A 26,873-nucleotide genomic window follows, 5' to 3' on the forward strand; every position below is an offset into this window, starting at 1 on the left:
TCATGATCTGCAGTCTCATCTATGGTGTCTTGTAGTGTACTGTAGAATTCATCCTTCTCTTCTTCAGTTGACGTTTCTGTTGGTGCGTACACCTATATGATCATTACTTTGGCATGGCCAGACTGAAAGCATGCAGTCATGATTTGGTGGTTAACTGGTTTCCAGCCCATCAGTGCATGTTCTGCTGTGGTGTTAAGCAACATACCAACACCGTGTGAATGGTGTCTCTTTCTTCCTGACCATATGACTTGTTATTCCGTCTGATTCTACCTTGTCCTGTCCAGTGCAACTCGCTGATTCCTAATACATCCAGTTGATAGCTTTTCATCTCTTTTAATGCCTGTGCAAGCCGTCCACTTTGGTAGAGTGTGTGGACGTTCCAGGTACCTATCCGGGTTGTGCTGTTGGTGGAAAAGATCTGGTTTCTCAAAAAGCAGACTTCCTGATGGCTTTAATCTGCTCTTGTCATCAAGTCATCAGCTGGCATACCTTCACTTCTACAATACCTGAAAGAAGATGAATGATTCGTTGTCATTTCAGTAGCAGTGTAGTGTTTTTCGGGGGCCAGGTGCTAACGGTGGGTTAGCACCTGGCCCCCAAAAAACACTACACTGCTACTGAAATGGCAACGAATCATTCATTCCCAACCATTTTGGAGGGAATGGGCCCTGTTTTCTGTTAGCGTTTACTCCCTTAGCCCTTACCTAAAAAGGCTAACCCACAAGACTGTTTATATGTAAACATGTATACTGTATGTATGTGTGTATATATATATTACACACACATACAGTATACATGTTTACAATGGACATGTATGTGGATATGTTCATGTTTGGTGGCAACTTTGTTAGGAGCATAGTGTTGATAGTGGGTGGGACCCTCTGGTCTCATAGAGACAAACAACCATTCACACACCTACGGTCAATATAGACCCACATGCAGCCTAACCTGCATGTCTTTGGACTGTGGGGGAAACCGGAGCACCCGGAGGAAACCCACGCAGACATGGGGAGAACATGCAAACTCCGCACAGAAAGGCCCTCGTCAGCCACTGGGCTTGAACCCAGAACCTTCTTGCTGTGAGGCGACAGCGCTAACCACTACACCACCGTGCCGCCTGACTTTAAACATATTAGCCAATTTTATCCTTAATAAATTTATTTATAAGGAAAAGAGCTGGTAAGTTTTATTGAGCATCTTTTAGAACCAGCCCCAGTTCTTCTGGAGACTTTGTCTCATTTTGTTTATTTGTGCAGCAAAACCCAGCAACCTTCATTATGCTTATTTTTTATTTTTTTGTCTGAAAAGTGGTCTGTTACATATGCTGCATTCTTTACTGACACATAAGCATTTAATTTTGTGATAGAAAAATAATGTTTGGAAATGTAAAATGATTCATACTGATTTGATAATGAAGTTGTAAAATAAAAATCTAACAAAATTTGTAGCAAAAAAGTGCCTAATATTTTTGCACAGTACTGTATATAGGAAAAACATGTTTTTTACACTTAGGTTTGAGAAGGACATCGAGGACATGCTGGGTCATCGGCCAAACTGGTACTGGAAAATCATGTGGCTTTTTGTGAGTCCATTACTGCTGATCAGCCTCTTCATCTTCTACATTGTAAGTTACATTCAGGGAGGAACACCGACATATCAGGCATGGGATAAAACCATGGTAAGAAATGAACGAGAATGTAAATACTATTTATTATTACTGTAACATTCATAAACATTATTTCTAATCAATGTTAACACTATTACTGCTGTAACTTCTTAAAGCTGCTGTCTCAGACTTTTTATGCATGTTTAAACTTTATAGCAGTTGATCGAAAAGTGATGTACAAAATTATCACATTCCCCTCCAAAACTATTGGAATGGCCAGGTCAGTTCATTTGCTTTTGCTATATGTTGACATTGGGTTTGAGATCAGAAGTTCAGCTTTAATTTCCTGATATATCTACTAGATGTGTTAAACAACTTATAATTTGGCATCTTTGAATGGCAGACCACCCAGTTTTAGGTGAGCAAAAGCATTGCCTTAAAGTAAATAACAAAATATTTGGATGTATCTCCCTTGCTTGCAATAACTGCAATCCACAGACATCACCAGACTGTTGCATTCTTCTTTTGTGATGCTTTTAAAGGGCTTGTAGCACAGCTTCACTCAGTTGTTGTTTTGAGGTGTTTCTCCCTTCAGTCTCTAACCTTAGGTTAAATGCTGCTTAATTGGCTTAACGTCTGGTGATTGATTTGGCCAGTCTAAAACTTTCCACTTTTCCACCTGATGAAGTCAAGTCAATTTTATTTCTACAGTACTTTTAATGACTGACTACTTTCACATTACCCATAATGCTTTGCACCTTGGGGGAGTAACCAAAATATAAACAAATGCACATGGCATCGCACACCGACCGTAATCTTTCAAATTTAAATCTCCTTAAAAACTTCAAAGAAGTGTCAAAACTAACAAAACCAAACCTTAAAGAAATCTGCAAAGCCTTTTCTGTGGACTTTGAGAAATCAATCGGTTAAAAAAAAGCTTGTAAATATCGTATCGAATGCTTTGAACATCTCTACTGCGGGTGACGGTCAGTAGCCTTCACCGTCTGTCAACACAGGTGTTCCAACAATTACTGACCTGCAGAAGAGCTTTGAAAGATCAGCACTGATCAGAGAAGAATCCACAGTGAAATTGTTTTTGCTGGCTATGACGAGAAAGCTGTAAGAAAATACAAGACATCTCGTTCATGGGAACACAAGCACGGAATTCACTCAGTCAAGTAAGTACTGTAAACACAGAACTGTCAGATTTATTTAAGTTTAACCCTTTGGTGACTGACCCCTTGAAAATGGTTCCTCCAGGAACGATGACGTTTCAGTTGTCAAGACAACGGAAAAACTAAAATACAAGAGCATTTTGTTTTGTGCACAAGAGCATTGTGACGTATCTTTGTTTTTGTATTTTAGTTTTTCTGTTGTCTTGACAACTGAAAAGTCATCGTTCCTGGAGGAACCATTTTCAAGGGGTCAGTCACCAAAGGGTTAAGCCAATTTTGAGTTCCTTCACTGATTTTTCTCAAGTTTATATGCTACCGGATTACGACAATCTGGGTTGTTAGAGCTACGTATAGGGTTCAATACTACATTCAAATCTCCCTATAGAAACACTAAAAAGGGGAAGCATATGAAGCTTACTTACACTGCATCGTTTGAACTTTATTGAAGGATCAACTCCCAAAACAAAGTCATCCTTTTCAGTTCTTTGACTTGTCCTTGTTTTTTTACACTTTGACTAAACACAAAGAGGTTGTAGGCTTCATGACTTGGATCAGACTTTACTCCACCACTAGGGTGTGTAGAACACAGTCACGTGTTGGCTGTTGGTGTAAAATTTGTGATGGTGAATTCTGTCTCACCATGTTTTTCGACGCTTAGCCTCTTTAGATATTCTATAAAACTTTAAATCAGGATTCCTTTTGTGGTTATTTGGACAAGTTGGTGCACAGCAAAAGTGGTTCCCCCCCGTGAATTCGAAGCAATGACTGAGGTTATCGGACTTGGTAAACAAATAGCATCTGGTTACCCTCCAAGGCACAAAGCATTATGGGTATGTGAAAGTAGAGAACAGACATTGTTACCAAGCAGATTTGCAGAAATATATACATTTTAAACAGATGAATTGATAGTTATCCCTAATGAGGAAGCCTGAGGTGATGGTGGTGAGGAAAAAAACTCCAAGACGACATGAGGAATAAACCTTGAGAGGAACTAGACTCTAAAGTCAAGTCTATTTGTATAGCGCTTTTAACAATAGACATTGTCACAAAGCAGCTTTACAGAATTTGAATGAATTAAAGCATGAGCTAAATGTTATCCCTAATCTATCCCCAATGATGAAGTCTGTGGCGACGGTGGCAAGGAAAAACTCCCTCAGATGACATGAGGATGAAACCTAGAGAGGAACCAGACTCAAAAGGGAACCCATCCTCATTTGGGCAACAACAGACAACATGACTATAACATTAACAGTTTTAACATGAAGTCAGTTTCATTGATGTTATGAACTGTTTATTGATGGAAACTGGAGTGCAAAACTGTTCATGACAACTGCAGTCCTAAAGTTAGCAAGTCAACTGTAGTCCTCAGCCATAAAAGCATTACTGTAAGAGTCCAGAGCGTCCTCCAAGTGTGACTTTCCACTGTCCTCATGGGGCCGTCCTCCACAGGAGCGATGTGACGAGACTCCAACCAGACACAGGGCACCAGGATGGATCAGGCAGGTCCGAGGAGCAGAAGAGGTTCAGCATCTCAATCTCAGGATTGACATGTAACTCAGAGGAACTTAGGGGGAGGGGGGAGAAGACACAGGTTGTTAGGTATGCCTAATGTCACCTGAATAAGTAAAGGGAACCCATCCTCATTTGGGTGATAAGATAGTGTGCATATAAATAACTCACTTCTATAACTGTGCCCTCTTCCTTATAGTTTTTACATGAAGTCTTTTTTTGAAGTTATCAATTGTTTACTGAGACTTGTGTAAAACTGTTCATGACAATTGCAGTCCTAAGCTATCACAGAAAAACTTTGCATTAGTTGTCCAAAGTCATTTTCTAAGCATATCTTCAGGTTGGACATATGGGGCCATCCTCGCAGGAGTGAATTAACGAGAACTCCAACCAGAAGTAGGACATCACGTTGGATTAGGCAGATCCAGAGAGCAGAAGTCATCAGCAGCACTGGTATCTTATGAGTGGCATGTGTAGCTCGACAGAGAAAGAAAAGAAAGGGAGGGGGAAAAAAAAAAGTAGATTGTTGGATATGCTCATTGTTACCTAATGGTTAAGAACAGTATACATTGTGCACTGAATGCAAGCAGGGACTCTGGCAAGATTAACTATGACATCATAACTAAAAGGGGAGAGCCAGAAGGTAACACAGGCATGAGGGGGCCCCGGGACATAAAGCAGCAGCCACTCCACTGTCAACAAACCCGAGTGAGAGGGTGACAGCATCCATACATCCCAGTTTAGCAAAACACTCTGCCTGAGGACCCTCCAGATCTACACCTTTACCTTAAACACTTAAAGGCTTGACTAAACAAATGTCAATATCCTGCACCTTTTGATCCAAGTAGACATGGCAGGTCATAAAAAACTAGAAGTTCGCTCAGGTACTGTGGTGTGAGACCATTCAGTGCTTTATAGGTCAATTGTATTTTGTAAAATCAGTGCAAAATTTGATTAGGAGCCAATGCAGTGTGCATACAGGTCAAGTTATACGGTTTCCCCGTATTTTGTACGGGAAAATGCAATTTTTGGGGTAATACGACATGCACTGATTTTTATACTGGAAAATTACATTTTGTATCAGAGATTTTTTCTGTTACTCTGAGAAAATTCTTAGCATCCACCATTTATTTTTTCAAACCCGCATGCCCAATGAAACGGAACTGTTTTCGGTTTATGTGGTTTTATAGTTGCACGTGGTTTTCTCGGTCATTTAAGTACATTGGCTCGGACTGCCCAGACTTCTGTGACGGCTGCAGAAGTTATGCTCTGCCAATTTCTCGTGGAACACAACATCCCCCCTCGACTGTGGCAGACCATTTTTCGCAACTAGCGAAAAGAAAGAAAAAAAAAAAACCTGTTTCCCGATTCAAAGACTGCACAGGTATTTGTGGTTTTTTTATATTATATACAAGTTTACTGTTTGCATGTAGGAAAGCTGCCTCCATTATCATGATAATTTAGGGAGGCGATACTGGGAGTCGCCGTTTATACAATGGCAACTATAGTTACCCGGTGATTTCTGGTTTTGCTTCCCTAAACATTTTAATTGCTGATAGACATTATATGTAGACACAGATTACCAACACCCATTACTACCATCAGTCGTCAGTAAACTGGAAAAGTATTGAAGAGTAATGGTGGTAACGACTGTTGGTAACCTGTCTCTAAAATATGTAGTAGGGGATGGAAGCAATTTAACACCATCTACATGTTTGCTAGCCTGGCTAACGCGACTTCAAAGCTCTCCGAGCTATTGGTCTGGCCAAGCTATTAAGCCAAACCGTTTCCCAGAGCCCGTGGTTGACCCGCCTCCCTGAAATGCCTCAGTTTGCTACTGGTCGAAGCCAGAAAAGGCTGTGACGAAGCTTAAACCAATCACATCACTCTTTCCTCTGACGTATGCGACGCGACGGGGCTAACTGGTAGATTAAACTCTTACTGAAGCCGGTCGGGAGCAAGGCGAAAACATCCTTTCAATAAAATAGCTCCAGGGCTGCTCTTTGCTCCATTTTCAATGAGAACTTCCCGTTGAATGCTTTCAATACAGCATCTACCGCTGTGTTAAAGGCTTGCCGCTGCTCCATGTTCGTGATGTGAATGAAGCGCTTCCGGCATAGATTCTGTAAACAATCTATGGCTTCCGGTCGCAGTTCTACTACGTCACTGCCTTGAACACGCCTCTACCCAGGGCCGTTGGAGATGCTCAAAGTTGATTGGTTCCCAATTTTTCGGGAGCTTGGAAATGCTGTAGATAGCTTGCCTGGCCAGACTAAGCTCGCAACAGGCCCTCATGTTGCGTCACGCTTAAGATGGGCGGGCCCAGGCTACATGTTTGCTGTGCTCTGATTTTCTTTTATTGACCAGGAAAATAATAGCTGTATACTGGGGAAAGGTCTTGGATGTAAAAGCTGCTCTGGGTGTTGCCAGGTTTCCAACACTGAAACAACTTTTTACTGCTTTGCTGTGCCTCCCACAGAGCGATGCAGATAGTGAGAGGGCTTTTTCATTGGTTAGGAAAATTCATCCTGAGTACAGAAAAAATATGGCTGCAGACACATGAACTGCATATCTGCAAATTAAAATGAACTGTGATGAGCTACAACTGCTACCCAAGCAGTGATATTATAGCTAGTGCCAAATCTGCAACATCTCTGTACAACAAAGAACACTCCAAAAAGGAATAAGATTTAAATTCTTGTTATAAATTACTGGGAAGATTTTCAGTTTAACTTCATAATTTAATATTTTCACTTAGCCTTGTTTACATAATATACTTGATTTGGTTCAGTCATCTTTAGTTGGATCTAACACTGCTTGTGGCGTCAACACTTTTCTCAAATTGAACTTTTACTAACCTTCATTTACTGTTTGACATGATTATTTATATATATATATATATATATATATATATATATATATATATATATATATATATAAAATTTATTGCATGTAACCCATTTTAATTAACATCCCTACTTAGTACTGCTGTTATAGTTCAAGTAATTTTCTTTGGTGGAATGTAATATTGTAGACGATGTCAACACTTGTCAAATAGAACTTTAATTATGAACTATTTAATATTAATACATTTTATTTGCAAAATTTACATCAATAATTTTGGTATTACAGATACAATGTATATTAAATAAAGTTTATAGTTCAGTCAGTCATTCTCTTTAGTAGATAATTGTTTACTTGACTGTACATAGTCCTTTTTAATTCAGTTTTCTCTGGGATCTAAATTTTCTTTTTATTCAGTACATGCTTATTTGATCCCTTTAACTTGATGCAGTGTGATAAATATGCCCATTACAATAGGAGTGTATAATGTGGAATAATAAAACAATCAGTGCTTTGGATTATTATTGGATTTTTCTCTTGTGTAAAGGGCTCATGGGTGTGTGTAAGGGAAAGTTGTGGAAATTGCAATATTAGAAAAGAAGAGTCAATTTCTCATTTTGACAATGCAACGGCGTGTCGTTTATTGAAACACTCAAGGAAGGAAAAAAAAAAGATGGCACTCCCCATCAGATAAACAAACCGAGTCGGCATCCTTAAAGGGGCTGCGTCGCAAATACTCTAACAAGGTAACACATTAAACATGTCGTGCAGAACGCACATCGGATCAGAGGAAAATGCCAACTTAGCTGAGCAAGGCAAACAAGGCATCAGAACAGAGTAAAGAGATGGCTTCCTACCTGGGTGGGAAAGGCTGTGCACAGCATCAAAAACTCGTCGTCTCCATGCCGTGGGCACGATGGGCCGCGGCTGCCCAGTGGAAACGTCACAAAGCAGTATGTTGCCACCATCACCAAAAGCAATCTCCAATAACTGCAGTCCAGTGGCAGCTGTCTTGAGTGCCAGCATATCGGGGTCAGTGGCCTGATCGGCTGCCATGTGGGCGTAGTCAAGCCCCAGGTGGACGGCTCCAACAGTGGCGCGAGAGAGGCAGTCAGCCACAAGGTTGGTTTTGCCTGCAACATGTATGTCCGTGGTGAACTCTGAGATGAGAGTTGACGCTGTTGGCGGGCAGACCACGGCTCAGACACCTTAGCCATGGCAAACATTAGGGGTTTATGGTCGACAAAAGCTGTAACCTATCGCCCCTCCAGCAGTGAACGGAAGTGTCGGATGGCCAGGTGGAGTGCCAGCAGCTCCCGGTCAAAAGTGCTGTATTTATGTTCAGGCAGGCATAGCTGGCAGCTAAAGAAAGCAAGTGGCTGCCAGGCACCATCCACCCACTGCTTGTGCACCCCGCCAACTGCATAGTCTGAAGCGTCCGTAGTGATGGCAATAGGTGCATCAGGCAATGGGTGCGCCAGCATCGTTGCTTTGGCCAAAGCAGCCTTTACAGCCGTGAAAGCTTTTTCTCTCTCCGAGGACCAATCCACCAGGTGTTTCAGTGCTTTCCCCTTCAAGGCTTCATGCAGGGGGCACATGACTGCAGCAGCACCGGGAATAAAGCGGTGGTAAAAGTTCACCATTCCCAGGAACTCCTGCAGGGACCACACCGTGACGGGCCGTGGGAAGTTTGAGATCACGGCAGCCTTAGACAGGAGTGGCACGGCCCTGTCCTTGGTGACGCGATGACCCAGGAAGTCAGTGGTGGTCAAACCAAACTGGCACTTAGCTGGGTTGATAAGTCCGTGCTGACTGAGACGCTCAAAAAGGATCCGCAGGTGGGCCAGGTGCTTGGTTTTGGAAGTGCTGGCCAAAAGGATGTCGTCCAGGTAAACAAACAGAAAAAGCAGATCACGCAGTACGGAGTCCATGAGGCGCTGGAAGGTCTGGGCGGCGTTTAAGGCCGAAAGGCATCCTCAAAAACTCGAACAATCCAAAAGGGGTGATCACTGCTGTTTTGGGCACATCAAGTGGATGGACAGGAACCTGGTGGTATCCACGGACGAGGTCCACCTTAGAAAAAATGACCTTGCCTGCCAGGCATGTTGAAAAATCCTGGATGTGAGGCACTGGATAGCAGTCTGGCGTTGTAACGTCATTAAGTCTGTGGTAATCACCACAGGGGTGCCACCTGTCGGCAGGCTTGGGAACCATGTGGAGGGGCGAAGCCCACGGGCTGTTGGAGCGGCAGATGATGCCAAGGCGTTCCATGCTGTCAAACTCAGCCCTGGCAATGGCCATCTTAGCTGGATCTAGCCGTCGCACCTGGGCGTAGACAGGTGGGCCAGTGGTGGCGATGTGGTGCTCCACCCCATGCTTGGCAGTAGATGACAAAAAGGTGGGCTGCATGAGCGCTGGAAACCCTGCGAGCAGGCGATGAAACTCGTCAGCCTGTGAGAGCACACTAGACAGTCTGATGGAGTCTACACCACTGAGAGTGCAGGTGTATGAAGAGAACGTGGTGGCATCAATCAGACGACGGTTTTTGACATCCACCAGCAGCCCGTAAGCGCATAGAAAATCCGCACCCAGGAGGGGGACAGCCACTTTGGCCATGATAAAGTCCCAGTTAAACCGCTGACTGCTGAAATACAGCTCCACGTGATGCGTGCCGTAAGTGCGTATGGGGCTGCCGTTAGTGGCCTCCAGGGGGGGCCAAATCCATTCGCCAGGATGTCCAGCGTCAATGCAGGTAGAATGCTCTTCTGCGCGCCAGTGTCACACAGGAAACGGCACCCAGAGGTGGTGTCCTGAATGAACAGCAGCCTGCCAGTGCGGCCGACGCTCAAGGCCACTACTGAGCGCCGGCCTTGGTGTTTCCCGGCCCCCTGAAACTGCAAGGTGCTCGGTGTTGCTTGGCCCTGGAGCCAAATTTTGCATGGTAAAAACATAGGCTGGAGTCAGAACGTGGCCAGTGCGAAACTGTAGCTGCTGCAGTGAGCGCTGGGTCACCAGTGTACGGGGCGGCGGCATGACAGGCATGGGATGGGTCTGTTGCAATGGCATAAGCAGGGCTGAGCGCAGCAGCAGTCATGCAGGAGTGTTGAACAGCCACAAAAAAAACTTGTCAGCCTCCTCTGCCAGTGCGTGGCAGTCAGTGATGGAAGTGTTGGCTAAAGCAGCCCGTACCTGAGGAGGGAGTTGACGCAAGAAAAGCTGGACGAAGAGGAACCCAGGCCTGTGCTCCCCAAGCAGATCCAACATTCTGTCCACAAGTTCAGAGGGTTTGCTATCGCCCAAGCCTTGCAGAGAAAATAGCCGGCTAGCCCTCTCAGCATCAGAAAGTTCAAAAGTCTTTAATGGGTGAGCCTTGAGTGCAGTATACTTATCCACAGCAGGGGTTTTTTTCAGGAGACTGACCACTCTTGTCGCTGTCGAGCTGCCGAGGGCCGACACTACATAGTAGTACTTGGTGGCGTCCACGGTTATTTCACACGGCACGAGCTGTGCCTCAGTCTGCGCGAACCACGCAGAAGTCGACGACTCCCAGACCTCCGGGAGCTTCAAAGTTACAGCATTTGTCGCCATATAGTCATTTGGTGTGTCTCTGGAATGCGTCCAGCAGATAAACGTCGGGGTCACCAGTGTGGAAATTGCGATATTAGAAAAGAAGAGTCAATTTCTCACTTTGACAACACAACGGCATGTCATATATTGAAACACTCAAGGAAGAAAAAAAAAACAAGATGGCGCTCCCCATCAGATAAACAAACCGAGTCGGCATCCTTAAAGGGGCTGCGTCGCTAATACTCTAACAAGGTAACACATTAAACATGTCGTGCGGAACACACATCAGATCAGAGGAAAATGCCAACTTAGCTGAGCAAGGCAAACAAGGCATCAGAACAGAGTAAAAAAAAAACAACATTGCAAGCAAGACATGGTATGGTGAATTATGTCCATAATAGATGTCCACTACAAAGTACAGATTTTGTAAGGGCATGGGTAACTAAAAGGTTGACATGTATGAGTGTGGATAAGACAGGGGTGATGTGGTCATATCTTCTAGTTCTAGTAAGGATTCTTGCTACTGCATGCTGAACTAACTGGAGCTTGTTTATATACCAACTGTAACATCCAGACAGTAAGGCATTACAATAATCCAACCTAGAGGTAACAAAAGCATGAACTAGTTTTTCTGCCTCCTGTAGTGACATTTCTTATCTTAGCAATACTTCTGAGAAAAGAAAGCTATCTGGGTAATGTCATGAGTTTCAAATAAAAGACCAGTCAATAATCACCCGATGTCTTTTACTGCTGCGTGTGAAGAAACAGAAAGGTCATCCAGAGTTGCTGTGTAATCAGAAAACCTACTTCTAGCTGCACGTGGTCCGATTACAAGTACTTCGGTCTTGGCAGAGTTAAGCAGAAGGAGGTTAATCCAGTGTCTAATGTCCTTTACACATTCCTCAATTCTATTAAGCTGGTGTCTCATCTGGCTTTGCAGAACCATACAACTGTGTCATCAGCATAACAGTGGAAACTAATACCATGCTTACAAGTAATAATCACCCAGAGATAACATATTTAAAAAAAACAAAAAACAACCAAGCAGTGGACCTAAGACAGAACCTTGTGGAACACAAAACTTTACCCTAGGATGCATAGAAAAGTCACCATTTACATCAACAAACTAATAGCGATCAGATAAATAAGACCTTAACTCCCACAACGTGTTCTAGTCTAATCAAGAAGAATAGTATGATCAATGGTATCAAAACCTGCACCAAGGTCAAGCAACACAAGCAAGACGACACAGCCCTGATTAGAGGCTGTAGTAGGTCATTTACTACTATAACCGATGCTGCCTCTGTGCTATGATGAGGTCGAAATCCTGACTGATACATTTCATGAATGTTATTCCTATGTAGATATGAGCATAACTGCTGTATCACAGCTTTTTCTAGGATTTTCGAGATAAAAGGGAGGTTTGATATTAACTGATAGTTTAAAGGTTTTAGGTACATAGCCGGGCGGCACGGTGGTGTAGTGGTTAGCACTGTCGCCTCACAGCAAGAAGGTCCGGGTTCGAGCCCCGTGGCCGGCGAGGGCCTTTCTGTGTGGAGTTTGCATGTTCTCCCCATGTCCGCGTGGGTTTCCTCCGGGTACTCCGGTTTCCCCCACAGTCCAAAGACATGCAGGTTAGGTTAACTGGTGACTTTAAATTGACCGTAGGTGTGAATGTGAGTGTGAATGGTTGTCTGTGTCTATGTGTCAGCCCTGTGATGACCTGGCGACTTGTCCAGGGTGTACCCTGCCTTTCGCCTGTAGTCAGCTGGGATAGGCTCCAGCTTGCCTGCGACCCTGTAGAACAGGATAAAGCGGCTACAGATAATGAGATGAGGTACATAGCCAGTGTTAAGGGAAGAATTGATTAAGAAATGAAGATATTTGATTGTGTCAGGGCACAGGCACTTACAGATGTACTTACAGATGTAATTGCAGAGAAGAGCGGAGAACAAACTGTAACGGAGCCAAATTGTGAGACAGGAGTTGAAGTCATGGACAAGCGAGGGTTGGTTGAGCGGCGAACGGGACAACATGGACAAGGCAGGAAGAGTAAATGAGGAGAGATGGTGAGAATCAACCTAACAGTAGGCAGTCAGAAAAATAAGGCTCAATATGCACCGGAGAACACAGAGCAATACTTCAGTGGGGTTTATGTAGCGTGGTGCTGATTTAATGGTGAACTTCAGCTGTGTTCAATACTCCGGTGACAGGGGGTGCTGTGGCTCATGGATGTTGTAGTCTTGGATGGCCATGTTTGTAGTCTGTTCGGTGTTGTCGTTTTCAATACTGACAGATTGCTTCTAGTAGTATCTGTTTGGGGGAAAAAAAGTGTAGATAAGGTATATAATACAAATTGATTATTTCGATGAGGAAATTAGTGAAATTATTTCGGCCACTCAATGTGGAGTAAAACATTCTAATTGCTGATCTGAGCTTGTTAAATTGTTATCTACAGGGTTAATTATCAAATCGCAGAAGCACTGGACATAGCCAATAAAATAATTTGGAGCGTCCTGAAAAAGAAAGAATCCACTGCTATATTAAGAACCAGACATCAAACAAGTTTGGCCAAGGAAAATGACAGCAATAGGCTGTGATCAATTTTCCCCTCTTTCCCCAGCTTCAAAATGATTTGCTGTTCTCCCATAGACAAATCTATGGTGTTAATGTTGGTTTATCCTTTCAAACAACAACTGCAGTCTTTACAGGTGAAACCCAGGGCTCAAACCAAGGGTAGACATTCAGAGCTATTAATTGTTTAAACAATAAATCTCACATGGGACCCCTGGGCAACAAGAAACACCTGTCAGTCACATGTTCCAAAATTACTGATTACTTGAAAAGTGGGTAGGTCCAAACAAAAGGGGCCATTGTTAAGTTATTTAAAAATCTAGATATAAATATCAGGAAATGAAAGCTGAAATTCTGATCCATCATCCCATGTTCATCTTTTGATCTCAAACCTAAATGTCTTCAGTGTATAGAAAGAAAATAGCCTTGCCATTCCACTACTTTTGTTAGTGTTAATAATATTCATTGGCTATTTATTATACTTTATGATCAAAAGTATGTGTACCCTTGACCATCACACCCATTACAAGTACTGAACATCCCATTCCATATTAGTGAGGTGAAACTCTGATTTTGGGTGAGGAGATCTGGGGTGCAGTTGGTGTTCCAGTTCATCCCAAAGGTGTTCAGTCAGGGCTCTGTGCAGGACACTCGAGTTCTTCACTCCAACCTTCACGCACCATGTCTTCATGGAGCTCACTTTGTGTACAAGAACATTGTCATGCTGGAACAGGTTTGGGCCTCTTAGTTCCAGTGAAGGGAAACTGTAATGCTACAGCATGCAAAGGCATGCTACACAATTGTGTGCTTTCAACACTGTGGCATCAGTTTGGCAAAGAACCACATATGGATGTGATTGTCAGAGGTGTATATACTTTTGGCAATACAGTGTATGTTAGATTTTGGCAATAGCAATTTTGAAATGTGACTTGATGTGTTAAGTCTGTTTTAAAGCCTGAAAAAAGTAACTATGCTAAATCTGAATGGATGTTGCAGTTCAGGATTTTCTCTGTTCTCTCTCCTATATAGGGAAAGTCGGTAAAAATGGAATATCCTGTTTATGGTCAGATCTTCATTGTTCTTCTCCTTGTCTCATCAGTGAGCTGTGTCCCCATTGTAGCTATTTATGCTTTCTGTTCAAGACACAAACGGGCAGTAACAGTATGTGAGGAAATCAATACCACATCATCCACCATAACAGCATAACATCCACCAAAATGCCTATTATAACATCTGCCACATTATGCACTGTGAGATTCATCATATGATGTATAGGAAAAAGTAGCTGAGGAAATTAATGTCTGAAACTCTTTACAGTTAGAGTGATTAGTCATTTTAACAGAAGAGTAAATAAACCTGGCCATTTGATATTTTAAACGGGTAAAGGTAGACTGCCTTTCAGATTTTTTAAGTGTAGATCATAAAAATCATTTTCCCTGACACCCAATTATTTTTGTTTAGTGGACCAAAAGCTACTGAATTCGAATCACAGACTTCCAATTTTATTAGTTTTTTCTTCTTCTAATAGAACAATTAATGAATGTCGGGCCATGTGGCCCTAAATTCTCTATTTTTTCCTGCTTCACCATGACCCAATTCAAAATTCTACGTCATGCATCACATAGTGGGCTTTCCCCATTCGTGCAAGGCATTGTGGGATACAAATTTGAAACAGGAGAGAAAAATGGAGGGTGCGAATGAAACGTCAAAGACCGACTACAGTAACGGAATGTGAGAAGAAAAGATGTTATATTGTGAAGGAAAGGAAACGCAGGACCAAACTAATAAATATCGGTGGTCAGTGAGCACCTCGGTGTGATCAGCTGTTCGTTTAGCGACAGAATGATGGGACTGTCAGTGCACAGTCAAAGGGAAACCTGCGTATACAGACTTCCTCTGTCTGCTTAATTGTGTGAAGCAAGTGATTTCATGCACATTATTTGCGAGGTAATCCCCTCAAATTAAATAACTTCCCAACCATAGAATGGCCTGATATTTTGTGAGATATTACAGAAATAAACATATATCACAATGACTAAATTTCACAGACTTGATGAAATCGAAAGGCAGTCTCGCTTTAAATACACAGTCCAAATGTACAATTACAGATTGTTTACTTTCATCTGTATAATATGGAAAAAATGGAGGAAAAAAGGAATATGAACAGCACTTTACACAGCAATAGGTTCCATGTTAGAATACACAGTCCAGTTAAAAGAACACTTCACATAATGCAGTCATAATTATTTAACCCTAAAAACCTGTGAATTAAACATTTTTAAAATGTAAGTTTTGTAAGATTTTGTTCCTAGAGCAATGTAGAATTTGTTATAATTTGAAATGATGCGATCATAATTGTTTACTGTGTAGGGAAATCAGTAATATGGGGGGGGGGGGGGGGAGAGAAACAAACTTATGCATTTTTGGAGGAAGTAATCTTTGTAAAAATGTAGAAATTATATTTGAAAGGCACTGTCTGAGATGTATTAATGTTTAATGGTTTTTTTCACCAAAGTGATGGGATGTAACATATTACATGTTGAAGATCAGAAGCTCGAAAGCGCTTCACCAAGTTTGGATTTTCTGATGCTATAAAGCTTAAATGAAAGCAATTTAACAGTTGTTTTCATGTTCTTATTCTAGAGTAATTCTAAAATATCACCCAGACTCCAGGAGGTTTAATAGAATGCATAGTGGTCTTTATCATAAAGTTGTTTATACAGTACCAGTCAAAAGTTTGGACACACTCATTCATAGTAATACATATATTAAAGTAGATGATCTTATAACATTTATAAACTAATGATGTATATAAAGTTATGATCTAATAAAATTTGCAAAGTTTATTAAAGGATTTGTTTCATTGTGCAATATTATAGACAGTTATGTGTAGTACATGTTCTTTTCTATAAAACCCATGCATGTTATGTAATCACAGAATTATGATAATTCTCTTCCTGTATGTGTTTGTTTGTTTTTCAGTTTTCATGGTTCTAAAGTGCACTGTGTGTAATTAAGACCTTAAGTTATTCCCCCCCCACCCCCCACCCCAATTTGGTTTCAGCTAATCTGCTGCGGCATTTTAAGCTCATTATTACCTTTTGTTTTCTTGAGTCATGTATAATTTCAGTCAGGAATGCGAGTTCAGTTTAAAGGTCAAAGATTCACTGGGAATAAAGTTTACAGCATTGTGGTCTGAAAACACATCATGCACCTTGCGGAAGTAAGAATCCAATAACTTATTCAGCAACAATGAGGAAGGAACAATTTTGTCCACCAGTTTATTAATGACATTGGTGTTGAAGAGACAGCATGCATTATTATTTAAATAATAATTCAGTGGACTTTTCATATAATAAACAAATTAAGAGCTTGAAGGATTTAATTGGAGAGAAATTACAGTGCTTGTAAAGATTTCTTTGTGTATGTATGTGTGATCACAAAAAATTAAAGGCTTAAATAGCTGAGACACAAGGTTACAATGGACACCAAACTGCACTTTGATGCTGAAGACTCCTGACATTTATCATTAAGCACTGCTGAAGAAAAGAGGAACAGATTAACAATGAAGTTGTGTGCCTTTTTCACAGAAGAAAGAGCATCTGTTTCACACATTGTATGTGTAATTTTAACACAGCTTGTTTACCTTTTTTTTAAAATCATTTAATGTTGCTCTTGGGGCGGCACGGTGGTGTAGTGGTTAGCGCTGTCGCCTCACAGCAAGAAGGTCCTGGGTTCGAGCCCCGGGGCCGGCGAGGGCCTTTCTGTGCGGAGTTTGCATGTTCTCCCCATGTCCGCGTGGGTTTCCTCCGGGTGCTCCGGTTTCCCCCACAGTCCAAAGACATGCAGGTTAGGTTAACTGGTGACTCTAAATTGAGCGTAGGTGTGAATGTGAGTGTGAATGGTTGTCTGTGTCTATGTGTCAGCCCTGTGATGACCTGGCGACTTGTCCAGGGTGTACCCCGCCTTTCGCCCGTAGTCAGCTGGGATAGGCTCCAGCTTGCCTGCGACCCTGTAGAACAGGATAAAGCGGCTAGAGATAATGAGATGAGATGAGATGTTGCTCTTGAAACTGTGAAACTTTTTCATGTCCTTTTCAAGGGATGTTTAAGTAATCAAAACTAATTTTGGATTTCTTCTAAAAGTTGGACATAGCTGTTCAGTTTGAACACTGAACATTAGTTGATAGATAATTTATGATAAATTAAAATTACTAATATAGGGAGGAATTATAGCATTAGCTGAAGGTATTTCAATAGCAGATTCACACAGGTACTGTTTTAGAATTTAATGAGCTAAATTGGGGAATATGAGTAGGACTGTAAAATGTGTTGTTATACTGGATAAAAAAGACAAATCATTAAATAGAAATTGTAGGAGCCATTTATGAATTTAAATTTCTTTAGTGACACCTGCTGGCAACAAGATGACCTTGTGCCCTTGTTGTGACAAACAAAGGGTTAAACGATTCACCTGTGTTAATTAGAAAGGTTTGGGGAAGACACAGGAAGCTGATTATGACAGGCCTTAGTCTGAAATATTTGGAGGGTTTGGAGACACCGGCAGACATAGGGTTTTTGGACTGACTGAATTGACTGATTTGATTGTTTTTCACCATTGATTTATTATACCAATTTAAACATACATATATTTTCTTTGTTATTAATTGTGAAAGGTTTTAATTTTACTACGTTTACTTTAAAACATTCAATGGAATAAAATTTTGGAATCTACTGAATCCCCTGAGGCGTCTATAGGAAGTAACTTATTGGAAAGCACTACAGAAATGCTTCTGCTTGTCCCAATCTTTAAACTGTGTGAACTTGGTCATGCTCTCTAACCTCAATACACTGCCTTTAAAGCTTGGGTAGATACTTTTGGAGAAATCAGCACAAAGAAGTGAAATTTTGAAAATATCCAACTGAAAAACCCCAACCCCTTCCTTCAGCCCTCACATGGTGTGACCATAACTGTGGGTTTGTTTACGTAGCCATGTTACCTGGGGAGCTTTGTGCTTGCCAGCAACTCACACAAGTGTATGTGAATGGTTGTAAGCCCAATTCAGGAAACATCTACAGATAAACATGTAGAAGTTACACCTAAAAGAACAATGCCAGAGACCTGTAGTGTTTTGGATGGAATAACAGACGTGGAGATAAGCCAGGTTTAATTTTTCACTGCTTCACAGTGAAACCAGAAAGATGAGAAAAATGGTGAGTTGCAGTTAAACTGGCTGATAAAAATATCCCTGTGTGTGTGGAAAACATTTTATATCAAGGTTAGTGTGAGAGCTCTGTGCACCAGTTATTCTTCCTAACACTTTTTTTCTAGCTCAAGGCCTTTCAGTTATAAAAATCCCATAGAGCTAGATCTAGACTCGGTGTCCTCAAGTTAATATTCAACAAGTCCAGAAGTTGGTGAAACATGGACAGAACTTTGCTCTTGACAGTGTAATCAAAGTCCTTCCCACGCCTTACAGTACCTGGTATTCCTAGGCAGTCTCCCACTCAAGTACTAACCAGGCCCAACCTGTATGTGGCGCATCGGGCGGCGCTGATCTCCGTTTCCATAGCCCTCGGCCTCTCGCCTATTACATAGCTAGGGTTACAGTGGGGGGCTAGTCCTCTGGTAACCACGAGAGTTTAACTCCCCATGCACATCTGTATTGCAGCGTGCCTTGCCAGATGGCGGTAGGTACCATTTTTATGATGGTCTTTGGTATGACCCGACCGTGAATAGAACTCACGATCTCCCGATCGAGAGGCGGACACGCTACCACTAGGCCACTAGTCGGTCTTGACAGTGTAATAGAATCTTTTAATAAACACTTCAGGATGCTTAGTAGTTGTCTTTTCAGTTATTTATTATAGTAGATCATATAAAACAGATGTATAAAATAGGAAAGGAAAAAAGAAGACACCACTTAAGTGATGCCGAGAGTATGCACACTCTGAGTTGTGTTTTAGTGGCTGTTATCTATTATACTCTAAAGGCATTCGCTTACTGCTTGCATCTTCATGTGATTGGCTCGAGATTTTCTATGAAGCTTTGTTAAAGCATGCACCTGGCATGCTCTGGGATGTGCAGGAACTCAGACACCCTGCTTATCACTAGCCAAGGCCACAGAAAAGCGATTACAGCATGTGGGGAAAACAACTTTTCTCAGTACACTAGGCCACTTGAGCTCAACACACAGAAACACAGAGAATAGGAAATGTTCATTCACTAAATTTCCCTCACATTTCCCCCCTTTTTATCCTACAGGATAATAATTGCTAAAGAAAGAAATGTACACAATTTCAGTGGTAAGAGTTCCCGGAGAGATTCGACTTAACACGTCATTGAGTGTACAGGGATAATGCTAAGGCTGTTTTGTAAGACATAGACATCTTAAGTTAATGCTAGCAAGCTATATACATAGATCAGGAAACAATAGAACAGGAAACAACCACAAATGAGTGTGTTTTAAGTTAGGGCTAATTTCATGTCCACTGTGCTGATGTCATCAAACGATGGGTTATAGTCTTCGTGTGGGTTTGGAGGCCAGTCAGGCAAGTCATCTGGGTCTATTTTCACCATCTGGTAACCAATATTTGTCAGCTGCCTCTGAAACACAGACATACAACATTGACAGAAAACAGGGAGCAAACATAGCATCACAATCACTAAGCCCAGGACCGGTATGGTGGATGGAATCAGAGTCTTCCATCCACTAAACCAACTGTCTTCGACTCTGTGTCAGCCTGGGTTCCCTGTATCGACCACCACACGAATCCTCCCATGAGCCCCAGCAGGATCAGGATGCTCAGGCCCACGACTGGACCTAGCTTATAATGATTTACCCCCTTCATTTTATGTTAACTATGTCTCCGAGTTAACCCTTGCCCTTCTTAACGTGTATTGGTGCTCAGAGGGCGGGCACGCCCTATCAGCCCTCGTCCCACCTCACCAGGGCTTGGAGAAACTCAGGACTTCTGAAACCAGTTTACTGACTAGATACTGAAATACTCTTCTCTATTGAGGGTGCGTGCATGATTGATGTGATACTCGCACTGTTCCATGCAGTGACGCCTTTCTTCCTCATGCGCTTTACCAGTGTCTGGGTCACTTAGGCCTTCCTTTTCCTCCTACTCAGCCAGTTCAGGAACCCTCCTGCAGTGGCTAGCGTGGATCCACGTCACTCTGCCTGTGACCTTCACTGCCGTTGGGGTCTTGAGCAGGACCTGGAATGGGCCATTCCACCGTGGCTTGTTCCACTTGGTTCGTCGGAAGTCCTTCACCACTATCCAATCCCCTGGTTGTAGATCGTGCAGAGGTCCCTCAGAGGGCTTGGGAAGTGCTTCTTTTACCTGTTTGTGGATAGATTTCAAAGCAGAGGACAACATTGCACAGTAATTCAACATTGCATCATCACACAGTGTGGTGTCCGGCAGTGTTCCTTGGTCTGGCCCTATCCCCGTGTTGGGTACTTGTCCAAACAGAATTTCAAATGGGCTTAACCCATGTTTAGGCCTAGTTTGCATCCTCATTTGTGTGAGTACTACAGGGAGGACCTTTGTCCATCCTAGCCCTGTTTCTGCACAAGCTTTGCGTAGTTTATTTTTAAGGGACCCATTTTCCCTCACTGTCAGTTCAATGAAGTCCATTTGGAGATGATCAAACAGTTTGTCTGGTATTGGGTGTGCTGCCTGAGTTAGTTTGATACCTTGACCTGCATTATGTTGTGCACATATCAAGCATTGCTTGCAAAATTTTGCAGCATAATTTGAAAACCCCTTTGTGAACCATCTCTTTGTTACTTCTACTACCATCCCCCCTTTTGACACATGGGTGAGCCCATGTGCCAGTTTTGCATAGAAAGGGAACGTGTTTTGGTAGACAGGGACGGCCTGAGGGACAAACCCAGACCAAGTTTGCAAAGATACAGCCGGCCTGTTTCCAGACTCGTCTCTCGTCCTGAGTGGCAGTGATCTGAAGGTCCGCTAGCTGTAAACAGGGGGTAGAAACCTGAGGAAAAGCAAGGTTAGAGGGTGAACTGGAAGTTGAGGCTGCACACTTCGCTGCCGCGTCCGCCCTGGCATTTCCTTGAGACACAAGATCAGTATTGTTAGTATGGGTAGCACACTTGCACACAGCAATGGCTCTAGGGAGTAGAATAGCATCCAACAACTCAGAGACCAGTTTATGATGTGCAATGGGAGATCCTGTGTTAGATTTCTGTGTTTCCAAATGGTGCCAAAATCATTCACAACGCCAAATGCGCACCTGCTGTCCATAAAAATATAGACAGATTGCCCTGCAGCCAATTTGCATGCCTCGATAAGGGCACAGAGCTCTGCGGCCTGCGCCGACAGGTTTGAGGACAGACACGACGCCTTGAGGACCTCGTGATCTGACACTACGGCAAAACCTACTTTGTTCTTTCCTGTCTCTGGGTTTCTGGAGGCTGAACCATCCACATAGAGGACCATGTCTGGATTTTCCAAAGGGTCGCTCTTTAAGTCTGCCCTGGGGGAACAAAAATCGTTAGTGAGAACGACACAGTCATGTGGTTCTCCATCGTCCTCTGTAAGGAGAAGAGAGGCAGAATTCAGAACAGAATAATGCTTCACAATGATGTTAGGCATATCAAGTATGACAGTGTTATACTTTAACCATCTCTGTGCTGACAAATGTGACGCCTTTTTCTCCAACAGAAGCAGGGAGACAGCATGTGTGACCAAAAGGGTGAGGTTAGAATACCCCACAATATTTCTGGAAGCAGTTACCGCCTTTTCAGCTGCAGCAACTGCACGCAGGCAAACAGGAAGTCCAGCTGCCACTGGGTCCAATTTGCTGGAGAAGTAGGCTACAAGTCTTAATCTATCCCCGTGCTTCTGCAAAAGAACAGAGGTCATGAAACCCTTCTTTTCATCTACAGTTTGAACAAATTGTTTATCGGGGTCAGGCCATCCCCGAGAATGGGTGTGGTCTGCAGAGCGCTCTTTAGGGACGTCAGGTGTGTGCGGAACAATCGCAGCATTGACTGCTTGCAGATCTTGGACAAACGTCCACTCATCGGACTGGGACGGTTTTCTTGCCTTCTTAACTGGAAAAATAGGAGTGTGCACTGGAGAGTCCTGAAAAGGGATAATTACACCTGCCTTCAGCAATGAATCAAAGACTGGTCTGATACCTGCGATTTGCTTCTGGTTTGAGTGGGTACTGGGTCTGTTTAGGCCTGAAATCTGATTTGGGGGTGATCACCACTGGTTCAGCATTCTTTATTAGGCCTACATCATGTTTACCCTTCACCCAAATGGAATTTGGAACTCCCGCCAATTTGGGGTGCACCTCTGCTGGAGTTATGCCTGTGGAAACAGAGACAAACAGGCCACTATGGCCGGGGTCCCCAGGACCCTGGTCACCAGTGGCTAATATTACGCTGCGCTTAACATGCACACACATAGCATGACTTTGTTTGTAGACCCCAAGCTTTTGGCAAAACAACACACTAGGGTCCTCTGTTTTGGGACCATTCATTGCCATTGACTGCGCACTTCTTGACCCACTTCCCCACGTCTTTCCAATGTGCGTCTCGTGGCTTTGCTAACGAGACATGGGGTATAGAATTAACGATGTCAAAGAAATCATGCTGGCAGCAGCCGACCTCAGAGTCTTCTGACACGAGGCCGCGCATAACATGTTTGAGAACACTGCGATGAACATTGATGCAGTTGTTCGGACAGCGAGTAAAATGGACCTGCACAGCGCAATAATGTTTAGACCAATATGTAGTTTTGAGGGTCAATCTTTCACGTGCGTGGGGGTCTGCAAACCAAGTCTTTTCAAACTCGACATCTTGCCCTTGGTGAACATGTGCTGTGCAATGCAAATCTTCCTCTTTCATATAATCAAATCAAATCAAGTTTATTTGTATAGCGCTTTTAACAATAAACATTGTCGCAAAGCAGCTTTACAGAATTTGAACGACTTAAAACATGAGCTAATTTTATCCCTAATCTATCCCCAATGAGCAAGCCTGTGGCGACGGTGGCAAGGAAAAACTCCCTCAGACGACATGAGGAAGAAACCTCGAGAGGAACCAGACTCAAAAGGGAACCCATCCTCATTTGGGCAACAACAGACAGCCTGACTATAATATTAACAGTTTTAACAGGTATAACCCTCAACTGTCCTCATGGGGCCATCCTTCACAGGAGCGGTGTGATAAAACTCCGACCAGACACAGGGCACCAGGATGGATCAAGCAGGTCCGAGGGGCAGAAGAGGCCAGCATCTCAATCCCAGGATCAACATGTAACTCAGAGGGACAGATTGGGGGGGAAGAGAGAGAGAAAGAAAACACAGGTTGTTAGGTATGCCCTAAAAATGACAAGTATTAAATCTGTGTGGTAGACTCGCAGAGACGAGAGTCTTTACATCAGGCATAACACACAACAATGGCATGTTAATATGGTAAAAAATATCATGACCTGCTCTGGCTGGATAACATATAATCTGGCTGGAAAACATATAATCTGTGTCAATTGATGAGGTGTTCAAGTGTGTGAGCTGTACAAGGTGTTTTGGAGTTTGTGTGAGTTGATCTGAGCAGAGCCGCCAGACATACACATACAGGGGGCTTCCAAGACCATACTGCACACCGCACATTTCACTTACTTCAATAGTTAGTCCATCTGGAGTGGACGTGAGATGAGGAATGAGTGGGATGTAACTATTCCTCCCTCGCTTTTACATGGAAGGTTGACTGAGAAAGTTTCGGTTACAGGTTGTCCTGAGATGCCCATCGTCTGAATAGAATTTGAGCTGAGTGGTGGGTCTACTGGAAGTACCCCATGTTGTATGACTGAGTGCCCTGCTTCAGAATCTACTAAAAAGTCAACACATGCCCAAACTTAATGCAACTTCAGGTGTATTTACCTGGACTGGTGTATCGGGCGTTTCTGTGTAGTCTTGCTGTTGCATGCAGGTGCTGCTACTAATCTGTTTAACGTTATGTGAATGTTCCTGTCTATGTGTATGTGTATCATCAGATGTGTGTGTGTGTGTTACCTCCCCTGTTCTCTGTGCGGGGCCCGTTCCCGGAGTCCGCCCTTCAGCCTGCTTTGCTGTACTCCTCACGGGGCCTCTGGCTGCTACTGTGGAGACAATCTCGAGCAATATGTCCCTTCTGATTGCAGTTGTAGCAAGTTGCGCCTTTTATCCAGGACGGGTCACCCCAGGTCATCCTGCCTCGGCCCCTACCTCGACCTCTTCCTCTTTGTCCAGGCTGAGCAGTCTGGAGAAGAGTGAGAGTGGCGGTGTGTAGGGTCTCTTTGTGTTGACTTTGTCTTCTCCTTCTCTTTCAGCAGCCTTTCTGCATGCACAGTGTACTGCTCGATCTTGGTGAGGCTGGCGGTTTCCCACAGGAGACAGAGAGCTGCTTTACTGACTTGGCCACTGCTGGATTCATACTGTTCATGAAACTGTTCCACAGGTGTGCTTCCCAGACCTCAGGAGTGCCTTCCACTCCAGCCAGGGTCACGGGTCTGGTCAGGAGTTTCTTGTGGGCTGCGGTGAGATGGGCAAGAAACGCTGACACCACTTCACCATCTTCTTGTTTACACGTACTGATCTTAGTCATATCTATGTTCAAGGGAAACGCTTTGATCAGACGAACACAGAGAGCAGTGAGGGTATTTCTATACTCACTATTGCCATCCGCTGGTCGGCTTCTGGCCACTCTCTGGAAACCTTGCTCCAATCTATACCCATCTTGGTCATGAGTAGGTGGTGAAGTTCATGGGTGGTCGGTCGGAATTCTCTGCAAAACATCAACAGTTCGTTACCAAATTTCTTTCCTCCTACCTCTCTCACATTGGGAAGAGAAGCCATGCTTTCCTTCATGTCAGCTGTCGTCCAGGGTCTGTGGACTAGAAGCACGCTGTCAGCTCCAGCCACTTCCACCATTGGAAGATGAAGGACTTCAGACTTTAGGTTACGGCCTTGTGGACCCACTGGTGAGCATATGGTCAGGTCCAGGAGGGTGTCTCTTCCGTCTCCATATGCAAGACCGGATCTCGTGTGTGATGGAGAAGCGAGGAGAGGCGCTGATGCTGGAGGTGGCTGGTAGGCTGGGAGAGATTCCAGAGGCTCGTTTTTTTTTTTTTTTTGCTTTGTCTCGACTTCTCCCCCTTTCTGTGGGTGAAGTGCTTGTGGGAGTGATGCTCCGCCTTGCTGAGGAGGCAGTGTGTGTCGGGGTGGTGGAGCAGACTCCAGGTCAGGGTCCATCTGAAATTTCAAACACTGAGAAGAGAGTGAGAGCACTGCCTGTCGTTTCTCTCTTTTGTACTCTCTCTTAAGTGTTTCTTCTTTCCATGCAGAAAACGCCCACCAGTCCCCTAAGAACTTAACATTATCTGCAGACTCTTCTTATTCCTTCCGTTTCAACTTTTCTTCTAACTGTTCTATCTGCCTGGGACTAAAACTGCCCTTCTCAGGGAATCCTAAGTCCTTTACCCATATGTCAAACTGTGCCAAACAATCCTCGCCATATGAGGTTTTCATAAGCTGGATGTTTGGGCTGTCATAGGAACATCCAATTCTTATTATAGCACATGTAGCTTCAGGCTTACTTGCTTTTTCTTTTCTTTCCCTAACTTACTGTTTCTGTTCCTCATTATACACTGTTATATCAATAGGTTATGACAACAATGGCTGAGTTTGTACAAGATCTATTTCTCTGTTTCAGAATTTGGAGGAGGACAGTACTCTGTTAATTCATCAATATTTTGCGTGCACACCGGTGTGTCTTGGCGACTTCGTGATCGAACCTCTCTATCCTGTTCCTACGATGGGCCAGTTGTTCACACAGAACAAAGGGAGCAAGATTCAATTCTTTCCCAGTTACGAATCGCTGAACGTGAATCTGTTGAAACACGCACCCGTACTTCCCTCGCTCAAGTAGGTGAGCCATTACCCGGTCGTCACTTAGGCGGATTTTCTCTTACACAACCCAATAAACTACTTGTGATTTATTGTCTCAAAATTGTGTTTTATCCGTTTCGGCAAACATATTGATAGTACCACAGCTTAGCAGTCCTCCTGGGCTTGGACAAACTTCTGTCCATCTCTTATATCAGTCTTCCTTGACTGGGACAAATCTCTGTCCGTCTCTTGTATCAGTCTTTAAATACCGTTTCCACTAATTTCTTTACACAAGAATGCAAAGTTATCACTTACTGGTTCGGTGAGCTCTGACGGTCTGGTCTCTCGTCCGAGTTCTCAGCACCGCACCGTAGCCTTGGGAGTGTCCCGTCGTCCAAGGATCAGACACGTAGGGCCCACCCAGGGATGCCAAATTGTAATGGAAACTTCTAATAAACACTTCAGGACGCTTATCAGTTGTCTTTTCAGTTATTTATTATAGTAGATCATATAAAACAGATATATAAAATAGGAAAGGAAAGAAGAAGAAGAGAAGAAGACACCACTTCAGTGATGCCGAGAGTATGCACACTCTGAGTTGTGATTTAGTGGCTGTTATCTATTATACGCTAAAGGCATTTGCTTACTGCTCGCATCTTCACGTGATTGGCTTGAGATTTTCTATGAAG

At 43.3% G+C, this 26,873-nt stretch overlaps 1 protein-coding gene across 4 annotated transcripts in view; it reads left to right on the top strand.

The window, feature by feature from the left end:
• The window catches only part of LOC132867564 (sodium- and chloride-dependent transporter XTRP3-like), a 99,735-nt gene extending 83,686 nt beyond the window's left edge, over positions 1–16,049 (top strand). For all 4 annotated transcript variants that reach the window (XM_060900559.1, XM_060900560.1, XM_060900558.1 and 1 more), the window contains 2 exons: positions 1,513–1,678; positions 14,305–16,049. In XM_060900559.1, coding sequence (XP_060756542.1) covers positions 1,513–1,678; positions 14,305–14,481 — 343 coding nt within the window. In that variant the 3' untranslated portion in view covers positions 14,482–16,049. The remainder of the gene's footprint in view (positions 1–1,512; positions 1,679–14,304) is intronic.
• Positions 16,050–26,873: the final 10,824 nt, after the last annotated feature.

The sequence above is a fragment of the Neoarius graeffei genome, chromosome 19, assembly GCF_027579695.1.
Source record: "Neoarius graeffei isolate fNeoGra1 chromosome 19, fNeoGra1.pri, whole genome shotgun sequence".
Taxonomy (NCBI): domain Eukaryota; kingdom Metazoa; phylum Chordata; class Actinopteri; order Siluriformes; family Ariidae; genus Neoarius; species Neoarius graeffei.